The 22,307-nt window shown below is 38.4% G+C and overlaps 1 protein-coding gene across 1 annotated transcript in view; it reads left to right on the forward strand.

The window, feature by feature from the left end:
* The window catches only part of GDAP2 (ganglioside induced differentiation associated protein 2), a 75,141-nt gene that overhangs the window by 39,795 nt on the left and 13,039 nt on the right, over window positions 1–22,307 (forward strand). Inside the window, exons 9-13 of the mRNA XM_040230938.1 lie at window positions 7,450–7,526; window positions 8,288–8,364; window positions 11,052–11,191; window positions 11,500–11,554; window positions 21,121–21,264. Coding sequence (XP_040086872.1) covers window positions 7,450–7,526; window positions 8,288–8,364; window positions 11,052–11,191; window positions 11,500–11,554; window positions 21,121–21,264 — 493 coding nt within the window. The remainder of the gene's footprint in view (window positions 1–7,449; window positions 7,527–8,287; window positions 8,365–11,051; window positions 11,192–11,499; window positions 11,555–21,120; window positions 21,265–22,307) is intronic.

Genomic DNA, 22,307 nt, shown 5'->3' on the forward strand with positions numbered 1-22,307 from the left:
GTAGTCCCTTTAGAAATTCATGAGTGAGCCACACTACCTTAACACATCAGGCTGTGTTGGGCATGGTGCTCTGGTGGTTGTGGACCTCTAGTTTACACATAATAACCTACAGGCTTGAAGAAGAGTACCACCTCTGGCTTTCAAAGCCTGAACCAAGAAACAAAGGGCAGTCTTTAGTTAGGAATATCTTTTTGAAAGCCTTCAGTTCTTGCTTCAGTAACAAAACTAATGGTCACATGGATAGGTTAGAGGGTTAGTTCATTCCTTTCGTGGCATTGGCTTGTCTCTGTGTAATAATTCACTTTTAATATCTAAAATAATCAGATAAGTTGTCTAATTCTTGATTATTATCTCCAGGACTTCCACCCAATTGTGACACTAATCTGGGTGTATCATAAGATAGGAGTTGGCTTCCTTACAAAAATTAGCAAGCAATCTAGATATTCTTTTACAAAGATCCAGCTTTTAAAACTCGTAAATTGTTTTTCAAGTACTTTTTTCTTTTTCTTTTTTCTTTGATTGGCTTTAAGATCCAGTTGCCTGTAACTCTTATGTCATTTCTCACAGTAAAAACTTTATCTCATTCATTATTAAATATTTATTGAACCCTTACTGTTGTGCCAAGCTAGAAACACAACAAAGTGACATGCAAGGCAGATCTAGCCCCAGGCCTCATTGAGCTTAAGGTCTTACAGAGAAAAAAAATGTTAAAATAATTACTGTATAAAGATGTATTTAAATTGTAGGATACAATAAGAGTATATATAACAAGGATTTTAACTAAGTCCAGCGTGGGACAGCTGCATGACTCATGTCGGACTCTTTGCAACTCCATGGACTGTAGCCTGCCAGGCTCCCTTGTCCATGGAATTCTCCAGACAAGAATACTGGAGTGGGTAGCTGTTATTCAGGGGATCTTCCCAACCCAGGGACCAAACCCAGGTCTCCCACATTGCAGGCGGCTTCTTTATTGTCTGAGCCACAGGGAAGCTCAAGAATACTGGTGTGGGTAGCCTATTCCCTTCCCCAGGGGATCTTCCCAACCCAGGAGTCAAACCAGGGCCTCCTGCATTGCAGGAGGATTCTTTATCAGCTGAGCTACCAAGAAAGCCCATTAATATATGAAAATGTATTTAAATTACAGGATGCATTAAGAGTATATATAACAAGAGTTTTAACTAAGTCCAATGTGGGACAGCTGCATGAGGTCAGGGAAAGCTTCTGTTAATTTCAAAGTGAAAATTTTCCCTGGGGTGTTGGTTGTATACCAATAAGTAGGTTAGTTAGTAGACTTTTAAGAGGAATTTAGCTTGAATTTTCTTCATTATTCAACTCTTGGTTGTGCAGTTGGATGGTAATTTATTAACTAGAAGAAACAGCCTTGTGTTTGCCTTGTGAGGGCAACATCCAGCCTCAGCTGACTGCAGTCTATTGAGAAACCACCTACTCGGTGTATCTGCCTGGAGAGCACAGTTGTGGGTACTTTTGCTGCCATTGTGGTATATATTTTGTGTGACTATTAACCAGTGATTAAATTTTACCTATCAAAATAATAAGCTTTTGAGGTTGGGGTGTTTTTTCTTGTTTGATTTTTAGCTTTTGTTTTGATTGTTGGATTAGGATGAAAGGTTCCATGTCTTCATTGAAATAAAATGGAAACTAGCAAAAAGTGAGGTGCAGTTTTCAAAAATAGAACGGCAAGTTTAAAATATTCTTTGAATAGGTGGGGGAAACAGGGATAATCAAAGCAAATTTACACGATCTATAGGACGGAGAGGACAGTTAGAATAAAGAAGAAACGGATGAAGATGGCAGTGTTAAGTTGTTGCATTGGAATTCATCTCAGGGTTCTTAGAAACTGTAACACTTGCCAGTGTCTCAGCAGTGATTCTGAACCTTTCTTAAACCGTAAAGCCTTTAAGAATCTGATGTAAGCTATATCCTTCTTCCATAATCATGTTCATAAAGATTTGCCTATCCTAGGATCTCAAGTTGTTTATCACAGATGAAGTTGAAAACATTTTTGAGTTTACACTATTTCACTTCATATTATGGACTAAAATTAATTTTAGATGGGTTAAAGACTTAAATTTTTAAAAAATTAAAATTCATGGAAGGAGTCATAGGTTAGTATTCCTCATACCAATAAGAAAAAACAGATTTCTTAAACAAAATATAAAAAGCACTGACTACAAAAGAAAAATTAATCTTGACTATATTAAAAATAAGAACTACAGAAAGTGAGGCAATTAAGCTTAAAGTAAGTGAAAGGCAAATTGCAGAATATGAATATTCACAATACACACAACTGGCAAATGATTCAGCTCAGTCAGTTCAGTTCAGTCGCTCAGTCGTGTCCGACTCTTTGCGACCCCATGAATCACAGCACACCAGGCCTCCCTGTCCATCACCAACTCCTGGAGTTCACTCAAACTCATGTCCATCAAGTCGGTGATGCCATCCAGCCATCTCATCCTCTGTCGTCCCCTTCTCCTCCTGCCCCCAAGCCCTCCCAGCACCAGAGTCTTTTCCAATGAGTCAACTCTTCGCATGAGGTGGCCGAAGTACTAGAGTTTCAGCTTTAGCATCATTCCTTCCAAAGAACACCCAGGGCTGATCTCCCTCAGAATGGACTGGTTGGATCTCCTTGCAGTCCAAGGGACTCTCAAGAGTCTTCTCCAACACCACAGTTCAAAAGCATCAATTCTTCGGCGCTCAGCTTTCTTCACAGTCCAACTCTCACTTCCATACATGACCACTGGAAAAACCATAGCCTTGACTAGACAGACCTTTGTTGGCAAAGTAATGTCTCTGCTTTTCAATATGCTATCTAGGTTGGTCATAACTTTCCTTCCAAGGAGTAAGAGTCTTTTAATTTCATGGCTGCAATCCCATCTGCAGTGATTTTGGAGCCCAGAAAAATAAAGTCTGACACTGTTTCCCCATCTATTTCCCATGAAGTGATGGGACCGGATACCATGATCTTCGTTTTCTGAATGTTGAGCTTTAAGCCAACTTTTTCACTCTCCACTTTCACTTTCATCAAGAGGCTTTTTAGTTCCTCTTCACTTTCTGCCATAAGGGGGGTGTCATCTGCATATCTGAGGTTATTGATATTTCTCCTGGCAATCTTGATTCCAGCTTGTGCTTCTTCCAGCCCAGCATTTCTCATGATATACTCTGCAGATAAATTAAATAAGCAAGGTGACAATATACAGCTTTGACATACTCCTTTTCCTATTTGGAACCAGTCTGTTGTTCCATGTCCAGTTCTAACTGTTGCTTCCTGGCCTGCATACAGATTTCTCAAGAGGCAGGTCAGGTGGTCTGGTATTCCCATCTCCCTCAGAATTTTCCACAGTTTCTTGTGATCCACCCAGTCAAAGGCTTTGGCATAGTCAATAAAGCAGAAATAGATATTTTTCTGGAACTCTCTTGCTTTTTCGATGATCCAGCAGATGTTGGCAATTTGATCTCTGGTTCCTCTGCCTTTTCTAAAACCAGCTTGAACATCTGGAAGTTCATGGTTCACGTATTGCTGAAGCCTGGCTTGGAAAATTTTGAGCATTATTTTACCAGCATGTGAGATGAGTGCAATTGTGCAGTAGTGTGAGCATTCTTTGGCATTGCCTTTCTTTGGGATTGGAATGAAATGAAAACTGACCTTTTCCAGTCGTGTGGCCACTGCTGAGTTTTCCAAATTTGCTGGCATATTGAGTGCAGCACTTTGACAGCATCATCTTTCAGGATTTGAAACAGGTCAACAGAATTCCATCACCTCCACTAGCTTTGTTCGTAGTGATGCTTCATAAGGCCCACTTGACTTCACATTCCAGGATGCCTGGCTCTAGGTGAGTGATCACACCAACGTGATTACATGGGTCATGAAGATCTTTTTGTACAATTCTTCTGTGTATTCTTGTCACCTCTTCTTAATATCTTCTGCTTCTGTTAGGTCCATACTATTTCTGTCTTTAATTGTGCCCATCTTTGCATAAAAAGTTCCCTTGGTATCTCTAATTTTCTTGAAGAGGTCTCTAGTCTTTCCCATTCTGTTCTTTTCCTCTGTTTCTTTGCATTGATCGCTGAGGAACGCTTTTTTCTCTCTCCTTGCTATTCTTTGGAACTCTGCATTCAGATGTTATATCTTTCCTTTTCTTCTTTGCTTTTTGCTTCTCTTCTTTTCACAGCTATTTGTAAGGCCTCCTCAAACAGGCATCTTGCTTTTTTGCATTTCTTTTCCGTGGGGATGGTCTTGATCCCTGTCTCCTGTACAGTGTCACGAACCTTTGTATTTTTGATCTAATACAAATGATTAGATCAAAAATATGTAAACTCCTAAAAATAAGTGAGAAAAGAACAAACAACCCAATAAATAAATGGACAAACAGTATGAACAGGCATCTCACAGAAAAAGAAAAGGCTAGGAAATATGAACAGGATCTCAGCATCATTAACAATCAGGGAAATGAAATACGATTTAAACCCAGTTGATTGACAGTTAAAATATTTGCTCAGATCAAGTGTTGAAGAGGACATGGATTCTTAGAACCTCCTGTTCATTGCTTGCAGAAGTACAAACCGGTAAAAAATGTGGAAAACAGTTTAGACCTTGAAACCAAACATACCCTGTATGTTCCATTTCCATTCCTAGGAGTGTCCTCAGGAAAAATCAAATACACATATACCAGGAGATATGTAAAATAAGTTGACTGTAGCACGTTCACAGTGGCAAAAACCTGGCAATAGCCCGAGTCCCTGTCAGTAAGAGAGTGGATGAAAACTACAGTTTTCATATAGTGTAAGTACATTATGGGTAATAGGCAAAGAGAATGAACAACATTGATACCCAACAATAGAGATGAATTTTAGCAATAAGTCCAAAAACTAGACCCCCAAGATTTTGTGACAAGCTTTTGTCTTTTTTGAATCATTAAAAACAGCCAAAAAGCTTTTTAGGAATATGTGTTGATGAATTAAAATGATATAAAAAGGAAAACTAGAAAATGAGGAACCTGAGATTCCAGATGATGAGTGAGGAGAGGCAGAAGCTAGAATTGGACCATGGTGATTAGATGGAGGTTTGTGATGGTGCTAACTTTTGTTTAGGGTAGATTTTGGAGTGCAAGAACCATGCATGTACCAGTGATGAGAGTGTTTTGAAGCAAGGTGATTAGTTCTATTCTGTGCATCTGAGTTCCCGTTTAAAATTTTTTTTTCTTTAGAGTTCATTGAATACATAGTGACTGAGTGTCAGGAACTACCCTAGAGACTTCCCAGAAATATAGAGACAATGAAGACATAGTCCCTATCTCAAGGTCTAGCAGAATGGACACAAATACTGCAGTGAGTGGAGAAAAAAGCCTTGTGCTGATCTTTGTGATATGAAGCAGGAAGCAGTTCTACCACAGTTCTGGAACTTGCTTCCACCCACTCCTCACTATACCCCGGACCCCTACTCCCACAATCCCCCTCTTAGAGACATACTTGATTGGTAGAGCATTTTGATGTCTGCTAGATTGCTTGTCTCATACTATATTATTACAGTGTTAGTTGTCTTTGTAATATGTCTATCTCATATGTTCAGCCTTAAACTCTGAATCCAAGGGCCTTTTACTCTTCTCAGGGCTCCAAAATACCCTGAATAATACTTATGTTTATTATTTCATTCAACAAAGATTTGAATCCCTACTATGATGCAGACATTGCATTTTTGCAATAAGTCTTTGAAAAATGAGGTAATGAATACACAGAGTATAGAAATGAACAGATATTTACCAAATTCCTGTTGCATGTTTGTGTTATAACCTGTGGTGCTCAGAAGACACTTAAGATATACTATTCTCTTTAGTCTTGATATGGAGATGGTTTAATCATAAAACAGTTAGAAAGCAGTACAGTTGGGGGATTAGTGTAAATAACCTGGGAAATAGCTCTGTGTGAAAATATGGAATTGTACGTATGAATAGGGAGAACTAAAATAAACATAGATCCTTTCTTGACTTGCACATTGTATCTTAAACTAGCACTAAAAGCTGTTGACTTTAAATTCAGTTAGCACAGGTGGGTATGTTTCTAAATTTAAACAGGCAGACTATAGAACTGTGCAGTACTAAGTGGGTTTTGGTTTTGGTTTTTCAGTTTTTAATAAATGTTTGGCCATGCTGCATGGCTTGTGGAATCTACATTCCCAGACCAGGAATCTAACACAGAGTCCTAAACACTGGACTGCCAGGGAATTCCCAATACTAAGTTTATTTTTCACAAGCAGCAATTTCCATGAACCTAGCAGGCATATCACTTGTTGATTATAATCCCTATGTAATAGAAGTGAAGTGAAGTCGCTCAGTCGTATCCACCTCTTTGCGCCCCCCCCCGGACTGTAGCCCACCAGGCTTCTCTGTCTTTGGGATTCTCCAGGAAAGAATACTGGAGTGGGTTTCCATTTCCTTCTCCAGGGGATCTTCCCGACCCAGGAATCAAACCCAGGTCTCCCGCATTGCAGGCAGACGCTTTTAACCTCTGAGCCACCAGGGAGGCCCCTATGTAATAGACTTCCTATTAAATATCCTTAGTTGTGTGGTTTTATAACTGAAAGGTGTTCTGCAGAAACACTGTTTTGCAGATCAGGAAACTAAGGTCCATAGAGCTGAAGTGTCTTTTTTAAGCTTGCACAGAAAGTGATAAGATGAGAACCCAAATATCCTCTCTCCTGGTTTAGTTTTGTTGTTGTTGTTTTTAATGTTGTAGGATGTTGCCAGATAAGACCTAAAAGCTTCAGAGCCTAAAAGCTCTTTGAGATTTTTAAAGTTTTTTCCAATTTTAACATTCTCTTAGCCAAAGCCAAAATGCAGTCTCTATGATCTGATATATGGAGTATCAGTAGAGCTAGTGTGATTAGTCAGTCATTAAATAAGCCCGGACTTCCCAGAAAAAAATTACCTAGTTTCTTTGTGATCTGGCAAAACATGTACAACACTTAGCTGTTTTTACACTCAAGTAAATTCCTTGAGTGTAGGACCATGTCTGTTCAGTAGAGTATTCTCAATACCTCTCATGAAGTAAGCAGTCAGTAAGTCTTCTTCGAATGAGTGAACATCTCTTGTGGAAAACTGCTATTGCTTTAAGCTTTGTTTGCATTTTCTTTCAAGTAGAGGAAAATAATAGTATTTTAAAAACAATGTTAGTTTGAGTGCTTGGTATCTTAGCCAATTAAATGAGTAGTCTTCATTTGCTCAAAAAAAAATTTTAAAAGTCGTCTGGTGTGAATATCTTCCTTTCTCAGTAACTCATCTGTTTTGTTTTTTAATAACAGTAGAGATTCAGCATAGTGTAACAGCCTCTTTAACTCCTTGCTCATTATAATAAAGCATTCTTTAAACTAAAAACGGGTCTCATTTATAGATTTACAACTGTTTATTCTAATTATCATATCCTTTATTTCTCTAGTTATAATCGCTGGTTGTGTCAAGCAAGATCTGAGGATCTATCTGATATTGCGTCTCTAAAAGCCTTATACCAAACAGGTGAGCTTAAAGACATGGTAACTTATTCTTTTACTGATTAAAAGACATTATTTGGTATGCTGTTATGGACTTCATTCTTCTCTGATTTTGCCCATTTTGTCTATATAGAGATTTTTTTTTTTTTGGTACAGTGAAGGTAGGTTTTGCTCATCATCAATATGTTAAAAATATCATATCAACCTGTAAGATTTTCAGCTAGTTATTCTATATTGGCCAACTTCATTTCTTAAATGAAGTCCTTTTTCTTCCTTTTTTGTGTCTTATAAATCTTTTCCTAGTTTTAAAGTACCATAATCTCTTTATACAGAATTCAAACATTATATAAATATATAACAGAGACAGTGAAAGTTATCAGATTTCCCCTTTACATTTCTTTTCCAGGCAGTCCTTGTTAATTTTCAGATTTGAGTTCCATTTAGTTTTTCTTGGATCACTAATGTTATTAGTTAACTTAAATAGAAAGCTATTTATAAAATGATCTTTACCCTGTGACCTTACCTTTGGTTTGCCCAGATTTAAAACCTATAAGAGGGCTTACCTTAAAAGCAAGGTCAGTCATCACAACTTCATGAAGCTAAAAAAAAATTTTTTAAGTGATTTTCCACCTAGTGAAAGAAATCCGAAGATGAAATTTGAAAAGCTTATATTCTAGTTTTTCGTCTTTTACATTTGTTTAGAATATTTTTATAAGGTCAGAGCCCAGGACAAGTAATACTCTTGGAATAAAGTTTCTGGGTGCTGATTACATTTCCTGTTTGTAGGTGTGGATAACTGTGGTCGCACGGTGATGGTGGTAGTTGGAAGAAACATTCCTGTAACATTAATAGACATGGACAAGGTAAGCCATAAAAAGGCTTTGTTTTATAAATAACATTGATTTTTAAAAAATCAGTAGGGTATGAATTTGGAGTCAGGGCTGAGAGTATGAGCTGAGACAGAGTTGCATGTCTGTGACTGAGTGGCAGCCGAGGTTCTACAGGGTGGCACACACCATTTCCGTCAGTCGGGGGTCTGGCCTTGTGTTCTCGGAGAAACAGAATCCTGAAATGCCACAATGGGGTTTCCAAAAACTCAGCTACTGTGTTTTAGGCATGACATAAATGGCAAGTTTTTGGTTGGACTCATTCTGTATTATCTGCCTTTCTTGAAAAAGAAACATAAACTTTTCAGAATCTATCTGAAGAGAAGAAACCAGAGATGTAGTTAACCCAAGATTTCGTCATTTCGTAATCCCTTCTTTTGAAGTTAAAGAACAGAAACAGATGATTCATAGCAGAAGAAACGGTATTACTAGTAAATAAGAAAATGTTCAACCTGATTAGTAGTGAAAAAAAATAATTAAAATGAGGTATCTTTTTTCACCTTCAAAATTAGCCATTACTTTTATTTTTTAGCCATTACTTTTAAATAATAATCATTGTCATCAAAGATTAATTAAAACTATCAAAGTGACCTAGTAATTTCTGAGAATTTGTACTAACTACTAAGGAAGTGATCCTAAGAATGAAAATAGCTATTGGCCAAGAAACTGCCCAAATTATGGAATACTTGGGCAAGGGACAGTCGAATCCAAAGGATAAATACATAGATCATCCTAGAACATTAGTCGTAATAGAAACTGACTGTAAAGGAAGAGACTCACTTTAATAAATAATTTTTAACTATAGTAAAAAAAAAAAAAAAAAGGACTCAAAAGTGTAAAAGCTGCATACAATTTTAAGATAAAACACCATTGTGCAAAAGCAGATGATTACACCTGGCTAAGCCCTTAGAGTCCTAGTCCCTGGTGTTTAGATTAAAGAAAAAATTGGGAAAGCCTTGAGTCTGGCATGTTACTCACAGGCTCATTTGTGACACAGAATAACAAATTCTGTTAAGTTCATTATTTTGCATCCATAAATGGAATGTTCTGTGACCCTGAAAAAATCATGGTTATGAGGTTAAGTACTATAGAGAAATGTTTATGATATAATATCAATAGAAGAAAAAGTGATACATAGTATGTATACATTGACCTTTTATGGGCGAGGGAAGCAGGACGGGAGTTTAAGCATAAAGGTAAAAACTGGAAGTCTGTATCTTAAACTGGATTTCATAGTTTTAGGGAGAATTTCTTTTCTATATTTTTCTGTCATGTGGCTATACTTCTTTATAAATGAAAAAATTTAAGTTAAAGATGGAGAATTTGAAACTGAAAATGGGTATCTTAATTGCCCTGGGCAGGAGGTGGTAAGTGGACAGAAAGAGGACCAGAAGCACTCTGGTAAGAGCTGAAATAATACACACACACACACACACCCCTTAAACACTCAGCTATTTATAATAATCAGTATGACATTTATTCACAGCATTAATAATGTGATTCATACCAATAAAAGCATAAACGTCTTTGATTCTGACGTGTATTTTCATGGTGTTCTGAATGTTTGTGATACATCACTTCATTTATATCGTGAGGCCCAAACCAGCTAACGACTGGAAATAAAATGTGTTTCCTTAGTGCCCTCCTCTGTCTGCTCTGGTAGCAGTTGGACCCATGCTAACTAATCCTTAGTAGTCCATTCGTGTGAATGCCAAGGACTCCCCTGAGGCAAAAATGGGGAAATAGCCTGTTTGATAGTAATCCTTCAGTGGCTGCCTCTCAGCGTCCTGTGTGTCATTGTTTATAGCTACATCAGTGGGTCATGCTGGCCCTGCCCATTTTGTATCTCTGCTTTGTACTTAATGCTTCTCTTAAATTTCATCCTTCTTGTAATGGCATACTTTTCTAACTGATCCAGGTCACATTAAGTTTGAGTCAGAGTAGAAGTGCTGCCCAGCCCACTGCCTTCTGCTCACTGAACCTGTTCTCATTTTCCTCATTCAGTTCAATGTTAAAGATGCTGAACAGATTAGCCCTCAAAGTGAGCCATGTGAGGCATGAGTCCGTATCTCAGTGGAGACTGCAAAGATTTGTCACTAAACTCAGGTAGAACCTTCAAGAATGATTAAAAGTCTAGAAATTCTCTAACGGTTTTGAAATCATTATCCCAGAGAGAAAAGACCTGGTTGTTGACTGAAGAGCTCTTTTGTATATACCAAGAACTCATTTGAGAGGATGGAGATACTCTCCTCCATCACTTAGGACAGAAAGGGAACGTACCATAGCATTATGGGAAGATCTTTTTGAAGAGAGACTTGTTCCTGATGTCTGCAGTGTCTGGAGCACAGATTAGATTAAGCTCCTGGGTTTTTTCTCTCTCTTGGCCTCAGGTGGCACATTAGTAAAGAATCCACCTGCCAATGGAGGAGATACAAGAGATGTAAGTTCGATTCCTGGATCAGGCAGATCCCCTGGAGTAAGAAATGGCAACCCACTCCAATATTCTTGCCTAGAAAATCCCATGGACAGAGGAGCCTGGCAGGTTATAGTCCGTGGGGTCGCAGAGAGTTAGACACAACCGAGCGCACACACACACGCGCACACACACTGTGAAATAGACTACTATACAAAATGACCGTTACTTTTGTTCCTTCTTCTTCTAGGCTCTCTTATATTTTATCCACGTAATGGACCACATTGCTGTGAAGGAATATGTGTTAGTGTATTTCCACACACTAACAAGCGAATACAACCACCTGGACTCAGACTTCCTGAAGAAACTCTATGATGTCGTCGATGTCAAGTCAGTTTCTCAAGTTTTGAAGGGGGACACTAGCTTTTTCCTTTCCCAGTATTAAGCAGTAGCAAACATTGTGGTATATTCTGTGAAAGGATAGTTCATATAACAGATTTTTATAATATATAGATTGCGTACTTTAATAATAGGAGGCTCCCCTTAATTCCAGTTTATTTTATATCAGAGTAGATTCATATGTAAACTTTTTCCTGCTTCTAAACTCCTGGAGAAAGAGTTAATTGTTCATAATGTTGATTGGTTTTAGGCATGGCTTATACTGACCCTTTTTTGTTTGTTTGTTTGTTTTGAATCAGGTACAAGAGGAATTTGAAAGCTGTTTATTTTGTTCATCCAACATTTCGTTCAAAGGTAGGTATTTTTCTTTCTGCTAAATCTTGACGTTAAGTGCACTACATACCTGCATATTAAGATATATTTCATCATCTTAATTCTTGCTGTTACCATTGTGACTGCTAATTTGCTTGTTTACCCTTCATTTTTAAGTGATCTCTAGTTGTGGTCCTAATGTTTTGGTCCCGTGTAACTCGGATATCTTTGTCAGTGACCTTTACAAGCCATTAGCCCCTCTGTCCTTGCCTCTCTGTGGTCTTTGTTTGGGCTAAGCTGATGGCTCAGATGATAAAGAATCTGCCTACAGTGCACAAGACCTGGGTTTGATTCCTGGGTTGGAAAGATCCCCTGAAGGATGGCATGACAACCCACTTTAGTATTTTTGCCTGTAGAATCCCCATGGACAGAGGAACCTGGTGGGCTACAGTCCATGGGGTCTCAAAGAGGTGGGACATGACTGAGTGACTAAGCGCAGCTCTTAGTTAATTTGGGCTTTTTCCTGCCCCTGTTCCTGGCTAATTCCTATTTTATCCTTCAGATCTCAGCTTAATAATTACTTTATGTAAAAAAAAGGAAAAAAGAAACCTCTCTGACCAATTCTGCCACTAGTAGGTACTCCTACAAGTCATCAGATACAGCAGTCATGGATTGGGATATAAATTTTGAGAGTCATCATCAAGTAAATAGAGCTTTAACTCTTTAAAAGTGTTCATGAATAAAACCACAGACTTAGACCAAAGACAACAGCTGAAGACAGAGCACTGGGATCAGGGAAGGAAACCAAGAAGTAATCAAAAAAGCAGCAGGAGAACCAAGGTTGACTAATGCCATGGAAGCCAGTGGATGGGCAAAGCATCAGAGATGGTAGAAATAGTTATTATTTTAAAGTGCTATAGAGAAATTAAGATAAGTAGTGAAAAGTCCTCATTATATTTCATAACTAAGATGAGTGAAGACTTCGGTGAGAATGTTTTCCACTTTGGGAAATTTGTCACTGTTTACAAAATTGTTGTTTCTCATTGAAATACCATCTTTAAATTTTGCCTTAAGTATTTTAAATAATTCTTTTAAAAGCTCCAAATTTCCTTTTGGTCCCTCAGTGTTACAACAGCACAGTATTAAGTGCTATGCTTATGCTTGGTCAGGCTTTTTTAAAAACATAAAATGTGTGAGCAGTCAATTAAATCACTTATAATTGTCTTTCCTGCTCTTCATTCAGTTGACTTCTGACTACACTACATAGCCTTACCAGATAGTATACTGTTAACTTTCCCACTCTTGGGAAAGTTAATTTCATTATGTTCAGCAGGTGGCTAATTTTTTTTTCTATAGCACTTACGGAAGTAATGCTTGACTATTTCCCAAAATTTCATCGTCCATTTTCTTTTTTATTCATCCAGTAGCTACTGAAATTTTTTCTTAAATGGAGACACACAGAAGGATTAGCTTGATTTTTAGTATGTCTTTGCAAGAAAGCCTGCTGTTTCCCACTTGTACTCAGAATTGTACTAGAGGTTCTAGCCGGTGTTAATGTGGCAAGACAAAGGAACAAAAAGCATCTCAATTTAGAAAGGAGTAAATAAAACTGTCTTGATTGACAGATGACATGATTATCTATGTAGAAAACCTTGTAGTATCCTCAGAAAAGCTATAATACTAGAATTAATGAGTAACTTTTTAGCAATATTTCAGGGTTTAAGATCAATATTCAAAAATCTATTATCCATATTAGAAAGAAATAATTTGAAATTTAAAAAGCATTATAATTCACACTAGCATCAAAAATATTAAGTACTTAATGATAAATATGACAAAAAATGTGAAAGACTTATACATTGTACAACTTAGTAATAGTAGTAGTAGTTGCTCAGTTGTGTCTGCCTCTTTGTGACCCCATGGACGGTAGCCCACTGTATGCTGTAAAACATTGATGACATACATTAAAACAGACCTAAATAAATGAAGACATATACTGTATGTATGGATTAGAAAGCTTAATATTGTTAAATTGTCATTTCGTGCTGAAGCTATAGATTCAACTCAGTCCTAACCAAAATTTCAGCAAGCTTTTTTTTTTGTAGAAATTGACCAATTCAAATGCAAAGAATCTAAAATAGCCAAAAAACTCAGGAAAAGAACACGGTTGCAGGACCAACACTATCTGCTTTCAGTGCTAATTCTAAAGCTGCAGTACTCAAGACAGTGAGGTATGGGCATGCTGCTGCTGCTGCTGCTAAGTCGCTTCAGTCGTGTCCGACTCTCTGCGACCCAGAGACGGCAGCCCACCAGGCTCCCCCATCCCTGGGATTCTCCAGGGAAGAATACTGGGGTGGGTTGCCATTTCCTTCTCCAATGCATGAGAGTGAAAAGTGAAAGTGAAGTCATTTAGTCGTGTCCAACTCTTTGCGACCCATGGACTGCAGCCTGTGAGGCTCCTCTGTCTATGGGATTTTCCAGGCAAGAGTACTGGAGTGGGTTGCCATTGCCTTCTCCAAGGTATGGGCATGAAGGTAGACAAATTGATCAACAGAGCAGAATTAAAGAATCCAGAAATAGATTCACATATATATGGATAACTGATCTTTTCAAAAGTGCAAAGTTGGGTCAGTGGAAAAAGGATAGTCTGTTCAACAAATGATATTGGAACAATTGAATATCAATATGCAAAAAAAGTGAACTTTGATCTGTGACTTGCATCATGTACAAAGTTAACTGAGAATGAATCAAGGACCTAAATGTAAAACATAAAATGTTTTAAACTAAAAAAAAAAAAAAAAATGTTTTAAACTTCTAGAAGAAAGTATAGGAGAAAAAGGTTTGTGTGACCTTGAGTAAAACAAGTTATTTCTTAATACCAAAAGCATAATCTATGAAGAGAAATTGAACTTTATTAAAATTAAAAATTTCTGCACTTTTGAAGATAGTTAAGAGAATGAAAGTGAAGAGGAACTAAAAAGCCTCTTGATGAAAGTGAAGGAGAGTGAAAAAGTTGGCTTAAAGCTCAACATTCAGAAAACTAAGATCATGGCATCTGGTCCCATCACTTCATGGCAAATAGATGGGGAAACAGTGGAAACAGTGTCAGACTTTATTTTGGGGGGGTTCCAAAATCACTGCAGATGGTGATTGCAGCCATGAAATTAAAAGACGCTTACTCCTTGGAAGGAAAGTTATGAACAACCTAGATAGCATATTCAAAAGCAGAGACATTACTTTGCCAACAAAGGTCCGTCTAGTCGAGGCTATGGTTTTTCCATTGGTCATGTATGGATGGGAAAGTTGGACTGTGAAGAAAGCTGAGTACTGAAGAATTGATGCTTTTGAACTGTGGTGTTAGAGAAGACTCTTGAGAGTCCCTTGCACTGCAAGAAGATCCAACCAGTCCATCCTAAAGGAGATCAGACCTGGGTGTTCAATAGAAGGATTGATGCTGAAGCTGAAACTCCAATACTTTGGCCATCTCATGCGAAGAGTTGACTCATTGGAAAAGACCCTAATGCTGGGAAGGATTGGGGGCAAGAGGAGAAGGGGATGACAGAGGATGAGATGGCTGGATGGCATCACCGACTTGATGGACATGGGTTTGGGTAGACTCCGGGAGTTGGTGATGGACAGGGAGGCCTGGCGTGCTGCGATTCATGGGGTCACAAAGAGTCGGACACACTGAGTGACTGAACTGAACTGAAGAGAATGAAAAGATCATCTGCAGCCTAAGAGAAAGTCTTTGTAAATTAAACATTTATCTAATAAAGGTCTTGTCTTTTGAATATATAAAGAAATCTCGTAAGTAATAAGGAAACAGTTAGAAATAGACAAAAGATTTGTACAAAAATCTGGCTTAACCAGAATATATACGGATGGCAAGTAAGCAGATGAAAAGATATCGAGCATGATTAGTTATTAGAAAAGTACAAATGAAAGCAATGTGAGATGTTACATTCCTACTAGAATGGCTAAAATCTAAAAGATGTTTTTGTGGTCCTCAGTATCTATTCATAAAGCTAGAAAATGTTGAATCCTATTGATTTATTATGAATGACAGAACTAATAAAAATTTTTTTTAAGAAAACTTAAGGAAAATGTTAATGATTGAGTGGTTTCTATACCTATGTCCCTTGTAAAATTCTTTCAACTTTGATAAATGTTGGAACATTTTCATAATTTTTTTAATGGTAAAAACTGTTTTTTACTTCTATCACAAATTCAAACTTATCTAAAGAGCATTCCTTTGTGAATTCACCAGACTTATGAAAATATATAGCCACTGTTTGCTAAGATCTGACTTAACCTCTCATCCCCCACACGAGAGAGTTTAGTGAACAGCTATCCTTCCCTCACTGTGACATCAGTGGATAAACATTACCAGAAGTTTCAGTGTTAGAGTCACTTGCTTTGGCTGTCACTAGAACTGCTTCATGTAGGAGTCAGTGTGAATGACAGGTTGGGTAGAGGCTAAAGGGAAAATGTATGAAGTGAGAACCATTATGTTACCTTTCCATAATACTTTGGCCTGGAGAAACCATTGGAGGACTGAGAGAATAAAGCTCATATGTAAAGAAATCCACCGTTATTTTATACTAAGGCAAAAACTGAAAATGGAGTGGTTGTAATTATAAAAGAATGAGATGAAAAGAAATGAAGGGGTAATAAAACAATTGAATCACACTCTTCTGATTTCCATACCTCTCAGATGTTTTCCAGTGCACTCCACCCAAAGTGATAATAAATTGACTGCTCGTATAAATCACTACTCTCTTTTTTGATATTTCCTAATAGAACACAAACTAATAATATTTAAACCCACAGTTGATTCTGGCTCTATTAGATCACTAGAGTGCACACGTGAACAATCTTTTCCTAGTCTATGTTGTTTTGTAGTCCCATGTTCTTGGCTCTGCACTTGTGAATAATTGGGTGAAAGAATTTCTGGAATTCACAGAATATTTCAGCAGTCTTTTTTTCAAATGTTTAGTTTTCTTTGGGCTTCCCAGGTGGCTCAGATGGTAAAGAATCTGCCTCCATGTTTGGAAGACCTGGGTTCAATCCCTGGGTCGGGAAGAACCATTCAAGAAGGGAATGGCTACCCGCTCCAGTATTCTTACCTGGAAACCTTTCTTCGGTTTTTTAAAACATCTACATACTGAGTAATGCAAGTTTACCTAAATAAATGTATATGTATGACTTATGTTGTAAGTAACTGAAAATTACTGTTCATGGGGTTCTCAAGGCAAGAATACTGAAACGGTTTGCCATTCCCTTCTCCAGTGGACCACGTTTTGTCAGAGCTCTCCACCATGACCCATCTGTCTTGGGTGACCCTACACAGCGTGGCTTATAGTTTCATTGAATTAGACAAGGCTGTGGTCCATGTGATCAGATTGGTTAGTTTTCTGTGATGGTGGTTTTCAGTCTGTCTGACTTCTGATGGAGAAGGATAAGAGGCTAATGGAAGCTTCCTGATGGGAGAGACTGACTGAGGGGGAAACTGGGTCTTGTTCTGATGGGCGCATGCTTGTAAATCTTCAATCCAGTTTTGTGTTGAAGGGCAGGGCTGTGTTCCCTCCCTGTTAATTGACCTGAGGCCAAACTGTGGTGGAGGTAATGAAGATAATGGTGACCTCCTTCAGAAGGCCCCACGCAGCGCTGCTGCACTCGGTGCCCCCGACCCTGCAGCGGGCCACCGCCGACCCACGCCTCTGCCGCCGCTGCTGCTTGAGAGCCCCTTGGACAGCACAGAGACCCAACCAGTCCACCCTAAAGGAAATCAGTCCTGAATATTCACTGGAAGAACTAATGCTGAAGCTGAAACTCCAGTACTTTGGCCACCTGATGTGAAGAACTGACTCATTTGAAAAGATTCTGATGCTTGGAAAGATTGAAGGTGGGAGGAGAAGGGGACGACAGAGGATGAGATGTTTGGATGACATCACCAACTCGATGGACACGAGTTTGAGTAAACTCCAGGAGTTGGTGATGGACAGGGAGGCTGCAGTCCATGGGGTCGCAAAGAGTTGGACACGACTGAGCTACTAAACTGAACTAAATTGAAAATTAAAAGCTGAGCTTTATAAAAATAAGCAAACAAAACAAAAAAACTGAAGACAATGCTCTTGGGTCTCCCTGACAGAAAACTCTTAACTCAGTTTCAACTTCTGTCTGCTTTGAGTAACATTCTCTTGTTAATGCCTGGAGAATGTAAGGGAGGTAAAGGGGGAAAAATGCAATGGAGAAATGTGTTTGTCCTTCAAATACTGAGTGTATGTGATTACTGTCCATTCTTCCTAAGCCCAGCCTTCTCTTTGAATTTACCACCACCCCTCACCATGTCAGTATGTGCAGCGTAGTCGAGTCATTTCATGGAACTGTATAACTAAAAGGGACTTAAAAATCATTCAGGTATAACTTCCTCATTTTGTAGATGAAGAGACTGGGCCCAGAGTGAAGTACATTTGTTTCTATTGTAGAATGGAAGAATATTAGACAATCCCTATATAGTAAAGTAGGAAGTCCAGAAACTATTCTTTCAACATATATTGAATTCCTTACTTTTCATGTTGGGCTTTGATTAGACCCTATGAATATAGTGTTAAAGGAGACAATCCCCACAGGGGGAATTGGTTGAAAGAATCAACTACTACCACAGAGAATGTCAGTTACACAGTAATATGAGTAACATGGTGTTGTTTGAACTCTTAGAGGAAAGCTGCGTCTCGCACTTTGGGTGGAGGATGGTCAGTGAAAGCTTTCTCATGGAGGTGAATTCTGACCCGAGCTCTGAAGTACAGTTTTTCACCAGGCAAAGAATTGAAGAAAAGGGGTTTAGGAGTAAACCAAGCAGCATGTAAAAATGTCCTGAGATAAGAGACTGTGGAACACTAATTCCCTGTGTCGTTTCTTCTGGCTCTATTTTATACTTTCATCCAAGTAGCACAGTGCCTTGCCTAGGACAGGTAGTTGGGTATGTCCTCGAACCATTCATTGCATTTAGCTTTTTTTTTTTTTGGCCTTAGGAGATTGTTATTCTGCTTACCAGCTGGCTCCTTTCAGTTCAGTTCAGTTCAGTCGCTCAGTCGTGTCCGACTCTTTGCGACCCCATGAATCACAGCACGCCAGGCCTCCCTGTCCATCACCAACTCCCGGAGTTCACTCAGACTCACGTTCATCAAGTCTGTGATGCCATCCAGCCATCTCATCCTCTGTCGTCCCCTTCTCCTCCTGCCCCCAATCCCTCCCAGCATCAGAGTTTTTTCCAGTGAGTCAACTCTTCTCATGAGGTGGCCAAAATACTGGAGTTTCAGCTTCAGCATCATTCCTTCCAAAGAAATCCCAGGGCTGATCTCCTTCAGAATGGACTGGTTGGATCTCCTTGTAGTCCAAGGGACTCTCAAGAGTCTTCTCCAACATCACAGCTCAAAAGCATCAATTCTTCGGTGCTCAGCCTTCTTCACAGTCCAACTCTCACATCCATACATGACCACAGGAAAAACCATAGCCTTGACTAGACGGACCTTAGTCGGCAAAGTAATGTCTCTGCTTTTGAATATGCTATCTAGGTTGGTCATAACTTTTCTTCCAAGGAGTAAGCATCTTTTAATTTCATGGCTGCAGTCACCATCTGTGGTGATTTTGGAGCCCAAAAAAATAAAGTCTGACACTGTTTCCACTGTTTCCCCATCTACATTAGAGGAATGGCCATGTCACTGTTAACCCTGTATTACTGAGAGCTGTGCACAATGCTTAGAACTTAGTAAATTCCCAGGAAATGTATAACTTCTTGTGCAAATGCACCTCCTGATACATCCTTGAGATACTTCTCTGTTCTGACTCTGCAGTCTTATTCTCTTGAACTCTTCCTAGGATCTCTAAAATCTCCATGCCCTCTCTGTAGCTCTTACTAATTTATCAGCTAACTCTTGGCTGGTTGTATCCTAGTCTAGAAATTTCACTCATCTGGTTTGCAGAAGTTTATATCAGTTAGGTATATAACAGCCTGTATTTTTTTTTTTAAATGATGTAAAAAAACTGGGTATTGGTGTGTAATTAAATGACTGCCTAATTTGATTTATATTAACTCCCTGTGTTCTAGAAAGGCTGAGTGCGTCCCCCTCCCCTCCACCACCCTCCAAATAAAACTTGTTAAGGTGAGAGGGTATGGAGGGTAATGTTATTATTGAGGCCTTATACCAGTCACTCATAGTATAGCCAAAATAGAATAGTGACCCAGGTCATAAAACTCATTATGAAATAGACCTTGTCGTCATTCATTCATTCTTTTTCAGTGAATTCATAGTTCTGTCTGTAGCTTTTGAAACTTTACACCATTCTATGATTGCCTGCCAAGTGCTAGGGAAATTATAAGAAACTATTCTATTCCTGTAAAATAGAAATAAGTACTGTACATGAGATTTAAACATAAGGTTGTGAGAATTCAATAGATGGGATAATCTGTTTGGAGCTGTCAGGGAGAAATGGAGATGGGTCTCTGCCAAATCTGGAAGTTTGGGCAAGATTCTGATAAAGATAAGTTCAGTGTTGGCTCTGTTAGTCCGTGCTTTTTCTCATAAGTAAGCATGAAGAAAGTATTTTGCATTAGGGACTGGGAATATGTGAAAGGTTTGGAACAAGCCCTGAAAAACATGTTAGAGTGTCAAAGAGAAACTAACAAAATGATTGGCAGTTGTCCAAAGTGTCATGTAGTGTATTTATAATGTACCCAGTTATATCTTGCAATGTGCTGTGCCAGTACAGGGAGAATTCACATACATAGGTTACCTTCTTCTATAAATGGGGATAGCAGTAACATTGTACCTACCTCGCGGGACTGTTGTACAAGCCTGTGGTAAACAAGACTATTTATGATGGTCAGTTTGGATAGATGAACAATAATTTGTAAGTTCTAGCTATTGCCTAGTTCATGCCAGTATTGTTTGCTGTCAGGAATTCTGTGTTTTCTTTTTTTGCAATGAGCAAATTTTGCAGGTTAGCCTTTATAGAAAAATTGCATATTGTGAAGTAAAATGAGCAAGAGTGGCTCATCCACCGAAAATGCACTTAGAGAGACTGCGCGCCAAGCGTCAACTGAAAAATAAATGTCTCAAAAATTGGCAAAAAGTTTAAATCTCATTTTTTAAAAAGTGAAAAGTGTTTCTGAGGTTTGGAAGTAGTAAACGTTTTCACAGTACCAGTGAGTCAGTATTCCATCAGAGTGCAGTGGTTTTGACCACTACCCACAACAAAAAGCACATTGTATCACATCACAAGACACTAGAGGCACAGGAGCACACAGACATATAACAGAAACTGAGGCTTCAGGAGACAGAGCTCATTCTTACTACATTCCTTAGTAATTGTTGCTCTAGCATGTTTCTTTTTGTTCTTAATACTGTTCACAGTCCACTAAACTGATTGCATAATTCAGTGGTGCACTGTGACCTGCATTTCAAAAAACACTGCTTATGACAAGATTTTTTTGATATCAATTTCAATTCTGAAATCGTTTTCATCTAACATAAATTTTAAAGATCGTGTGTATATTTCTGATTCTTGCCACTGGCTTATATCATTTTTTTTCTTCTATTAATCAGGTATCAACATGGTTTTTTACCACCTTTTCTGTCTCAGGACTGAAGGACAAAATCCACCATGTGGACAGCCTCCACCAGCTGTTTTCTGCCATCTCTCCAGAACAGATCGACTTTCCTCCTTTCGTCCTTGAATATGATGCCAGGGTAAGAAGTACCAGGAACTCTTCCTCACCTAGGGTATTATTTTAACTATTTTATAATGCAGTGTGTCTAAGTACATAATCTTTTCATTATAAGATGCTGTTGATAGAATTGTGTTTTAGTAAACTGGATAGTATCATTTGACATTCTTCTCCTAAGGTAACTTTTAGGAAAATGCTTGATTCTAAGAGAGGCCTTCCCCACCAGGGCCTTCCCCCTCTTTTCAATGAGAAACATTTTCGCTGTAAGTATAAATCCAATCCTTGCTTGTACTGGCAGTTTTCCACCACCTCTGAGACATACCTCAGCCTAATTTTATTAAGACTAAATGACTTTTCATCTACATAAATAGAACCAGAAGAATCTGTTGGTATCCAGCATTTTTCAGCATTCATTGTAAGCCAAAAGTCTTTACCCTACTAAAAGTTCCATCTGTATAATGTTTGTAAGAGTGTTAACCAATAATAGTACCATTGTTACTTACATCAATCTATTAAACACTAAGAAATGGCTACTCTAGAATTTCATCAGAACTCTAGTCCTTTGTGGTTATTCGCACTATCACTTTAGTAGTTAAAAACAAAAAAGTGTAACATGCTTGCCAAATAAGGCAAGTGATAATAAGGCAATTATCAGTTGCTTTACTTAATAGTTGCTGATTGCATATTTTGGGGGATGAAGCAGAACATATATTTGTAGGTTATCTTAAGCTTTAAGTGATTTATTCTTCCTTAACTGTTGTACAACATATATAAAGTAAATATTCTACAAGACATTTTTTCTCTAATATTTCCCCAACTTCAGATGCGATTTCTGTTTCCCTTTATGTGATAGGTGGTGTGCTCAGTCCTGTCTGACTGTTGTGACCTTATGGACTGTAGGCCGTCAGCCTTCTCTGTCCATCGGATTTTCCAGCCAAGAATACTGGAGTGGGTTCTTCCTGACACAGGGATTGAACCCACATCTCCTGCGCTGGCAGGCAGATAGTTTACCTCTAAACCACTAGGGGAGCCCATTCTATATACTTAGTTCAGTTTAGTTCAGTT

This window comes from Oryx dammah, unplaced genomic scaffold (genome assembly GCF_014754425.2).
Source record: "Oryx dammah isolate SB20612 unplaced genomic scaffold, SCBI_Odam_1.1 HiC_scaffold_28, whole genome shotgun sequence".
In the NCBI taxonomy this organism is placed as follows: Eukaryota; Metazoa; Chordata; class Mammalia; order Artiodactyla; family Bovidae; genus Oryx; species Oryx dammah.